At 40.7% G+C, this 4178-nt stretch overlaps 1 protein-coding gene across 1 annotated transcript; it reads right to left on the reverse strand.

Annotated features, from left to right (window-relative positions):
• Nucleotides 1–220: 220 nt before the first annotated feature.
• On the reverse strand, nucleotides 221–686 carry LOC107016801 (60S ribosomal protein L12-3-like). The gene has a single exon (XM_015217153.2). The coding sequence runs from the start codon at nucleotides 677–679 to the stop codon at nucleotides 221–223; it is 459 nt and encodes a 152-aa protein (XP_015072639.1). The 5' UTR covers nucleotides 680–686.
• Between the last annotated feature and the right edge of the window lie 3492 nt (nucleotides 687–4178).

Here is a 4178-nt window from a genome sequence, read left to right on the forward strand (position 1 = left end):
AATGCATTTAAACAAAAATACTAACACAACAATGAACAAAATTTGACAAAAAAAAGTAAAAGATTAAGCAAACAAAATTTCAAAAGAACAATAATAATGATACAAAATAGGAGACACTTAGTAAAATTTAATAAAATTAAAGTAAGAGATTTGAGTTTTACGATTGTTGCAATTGGAGTTTACGATTGGAGTTTTGATTGTTGTCCATCGGAGTTGGAACTCATCGTAAACTGGATACCTCCATCAATGGAATAATCAGTTCATAATTCACTCTTATCCCATCAATCAGCAATCGATCCTGAGGAATCTCCTCATCTCCATCAATAATCTCTTGCTGCAAATCATTAGGATCCTTTCCATCTACCGTACAACCAACAAATACACAAGTTCCCAAGATCTCCTTAACGGTTTCACTCAAATCCTTCGCCGTAGATCTAGGCTGCATCACCTTAGCAATTTCAATGACGACATCAAGTGAGATGTTACCGTTATGCTTGATGTTCTTAGTCTTCTTCTTGTCACGTTCCGGCTCCTTCAATGCCTTGATGACAAGTGCGGCGGCAGAGGGAACAACCGATACCTTACAGAGAAACACACAAACTGCAGAAATAACAGTTACAGAGGCCAATGGCGGCTCAGGTGGTTGCCCCACCTTGAAGGAAAAGAATGGCGTATTCATCAGAGATATTAAGAGGGGTTCTTTGATCTGATTCTGCTTTTTGAATAATGGAAAGGAGTTCTTTTCCACGGTTGGTCATTTCCATAACGGACATGCCGGAGCGCCGCCAGTTAAAGAGGTCGGCTTGGGCTTTATGGAAGACATTTTTCGGGAGAGTGGCGCCGGGGGAAGAGAAGAGGGGGACCGAGGAAGAGTGAGAGGAAGGGGAGAGAGAAGGGAGAAATGCGGCTGGAGAGGAAGAGGCGGCTGGGAGGAAGAGAGGAGAGGGGAGGCGTCGGTTGGGGGTGTTTGGAGGAGGCGGCTGATTTTTGAGAGGGAGAGGAAAAGGGTGTGGACTTTTTATGGTTTTCTCCTTTTCTTCAAAGTTTTCATCATCTATCCTCAAATTATTATCCACACCAAAAAATTATGGGCCTAAGTTATGGGCTTAGTATTGTGGCCCAAAATTTTTGCAACAGAATTCCTAATTTTTTTTTGTATTTGACTAAATTTTAGACTGTGCAAAATTCATATAAATATTAACAAATGTAACAAATAAAAAATAAAATTTTTAAATACCATAATGAACGTAACTAATGACATGTGAAATGCAATTTTAAAAAAATTACTAACAAAAATCTTAAATATTGATAAAATGAAGATAGTTATCGATAAACTTCCTTAAACTATATTTACAAAATTATTTTAAGCTTTTAAATAAATAAGACTTCAAAATTACGAATTTTAAAAATGTTAGGCCAAAATTGAGTGTCAACAGCTGTCCCTTTCGTTGTGTATGATTGATGAAAGAAATCGTGGACAATGAAAATTGACGAATCCAATTTTGACCAAACACATGACCTTTGTAGAGGAGTGTGGTTGCATGCGGTGGATGTCAATCCCTGACTTGTCTCCAAAAGGTTCTATGATGTGTTGCATCCTTGTTGAAGTAGTTAGCACAAGTTTTTTTTTTTAAAAAATTCATACTTTTGAATGCTCTCGACAAAGACTAAGATAAAACTCGTTCGCTTAAAAATGCAATTTAAATGGGAGACAGTGTCTTTCACCATGTCGAGACATAATTTCTCTCCTCGACATTTAACGTCAACTGACGTTGAGGGATAAATATTTCATTTGCACAATTCCTTTTCTCGCAGTGCATGATTGCTTGCAGGGCATGAATATCTTCCCGTGATGCGTAAATTTTGCGAGGGATGGAATCTTTTCGCGATGCATAAATTCGCAAGGTATGAAATCTTCTTGAGATATGTAAACTTCTGCGCGGAATTGAATCTTCTCGCGATGCATAAAATTTTGTGAGGGATGAAATCTTCTCGCGATGCATAAATATTATCTTGCGATGCATTAATATTAACTAGTGATGCATGAATTAACTCGCGATGCATGAATATTAATCCACAATGCATGAATATTAACTCGCAATGCATGAATATTAATTCGCGATGCATGATCTTCTACTATGCATGAGTATTGACTAGCGATGCATTAATTAACTCGTGATGCATGAATTAACTCGTGATGCATGAATTTACTTGCGATGCATGAATTTACTCGCGATGCATAAATTTTCTGCGATGTATGAATATCTTCTCACAATGCATAACTATCTGCGAGGAATGAATATCTTCTCGCGGTGCATGTGTAACGACCTGTTTAGTCGTCTTGAGCAGCAGATTTTATTTCTGGAAAAACTGTGTGAGTTGACGGAACCCACGACGGACCGTCATGGGCACGACGGGCCGTCGAGGGTGTCTCGTTCCAAAAGACTTAGACTTCTGAAATTTGGGTACTGAAATCGACTCTCTGAACTTCGTGACGATATGGCAGGACGGACCGTCGTGGGCACGACGGACCATTGCAGGGGTCTCGTTCCAGAACACTTAGACTTGTGAAATTTGGGTACTAAAATCGCCTCTCTGAACTTGGCGAGGGACCTGCAGGACGAACCGTCGTGGGCACGACGGACCGTCACAGACCCTTTCGTGGAATTGAGTCTCTGAACTCTGTGACGGAGCAGCAGGACGGACCGTCGCAGGCGCGACAGGCCGTCACAGGGTGCGTAAATCCCAGAATGAGTCGGATTTCTGTTAAGTAATTTATGGGGCGTTTTGGACTATTCCTGCTTTAATTATAAAGTTAGTGGGTTAATGTTAACAAGTCTAATTACTTGGGGGTTAAAAGAGGTAACCTTGAGTTAATTAGTGGGATATTATTGCCATCTTTTTACTTAATTATATGCTAATTAGGGTAAAAGAAAGAGGGTTTGAATAAGAAAAAGAAAGAGAACAGAATTGAGAGAGAAACGAACGAAGAGGAAAACACAAACTTTGGGGAATTTGCTTGTTTGATCACGAATCTTCGGTGGAGGTAGGTTATGGTTTATGCTATCCGTAGTAAACTCTTAATAGCGAATGATATGTATTGTTTAGTATTGTAAACCTTTATATATGCTTAATTGTGTGCATGCATGATGTGATTTTGTATATAATTGTGATAAAATAAGCATGATCAAGCTATTGAATCCCAAATCTTGAAAAACCCTAATCTACTTTGTTAATGAGATTGATGATGCCTTGGTATAAAAGAAGGCTTGATGAACTAAAGTGAAGAGATTAGGGGAGCGGGTGTCACGAACCGACACGTAGAATTAGGGGAGCGGGTGTCACGAACCGACACGTAGAATTAGGGGGACCGGGTGTCACGAACCGACACGTAGAATTAGGGGACCGGGTGTCACGAACCGACACGTAGAATTAGGGGATCGGGTGTCACGAACCGACACGTAGAATTAGGGGGACCGGGTGTCACGAACCGACACGTAGAATTAGGGGACCGGGTGTCACGAACCGACACGTAGAATTAGGGGATCGGGTGTCACGAACCGACACGTAGAATTAGGGGGACCGGGTGTCACGAACCGACACGTAGAATTAGGGGATCGGGTGTCACGAACCGACACGTAGAATTAGGGGATCGGGTGTCACGAACCGACACGTAGAAGTAGGGGATCGGAGTGTCACGTACCGACACATAGTAGTAGGGGAGCGGAGTGTCACGTACCGACACAAGAGGAATAAAGATAAAGAATCTCGAAAGATGTTAATATACTCAATCTAATGAACCTAATTCCCAAAAGAGTATGGTATTGAGGCTTGAGTCCTCATGTGTGAACTTCGCGGTGTTTATTAATGATTACAGAACTTGTTGTTGCTACACATTGAGTATTGTAGTTGATTTATGATATTATCTGATATATACTGTTTTCTATTTTGAGGTGGCCGATGATATCTACTCAGTACCCGTGTTTTGTACTGACCCCTACTTGTATTTGTTTTCTTTGTTATTTGTGGAGTGCAGCAAACATACCGTCGTATTCAACTCAACCGCAACTCTAGCCAGTCTTTATTACACTGGATTTCAGGGTGAGCTAATGCTTCTAGCTTGGACTAGATCTCCTTCCTCATGTCTTGATGCTTTGAAGTTCCGGCATGGACTAGCT

Source organism: Solanum pennellii, chromosome 4 (genome assembly GCF_001406875.1).
Source record: "Solanum pennellii chromosome 4, SPENNV200".
NCBI classification, from domain to species: Eukaryota; Viridiplantae; Streptophyta; class Magnoliopsida; order Solanales; family Solanaceae; genus Solanum; species Solanum pennellii.

What these genes read in the sequence shown, in the direction of transcription:
- LOC107016801 (XM_015217153.2), bottom strand. Translation starts at nt 679, where the DNA reads ATGAATACGCCATTCTTTTCCTTCAAGGTGGGGCAACCACCTGAGCCG.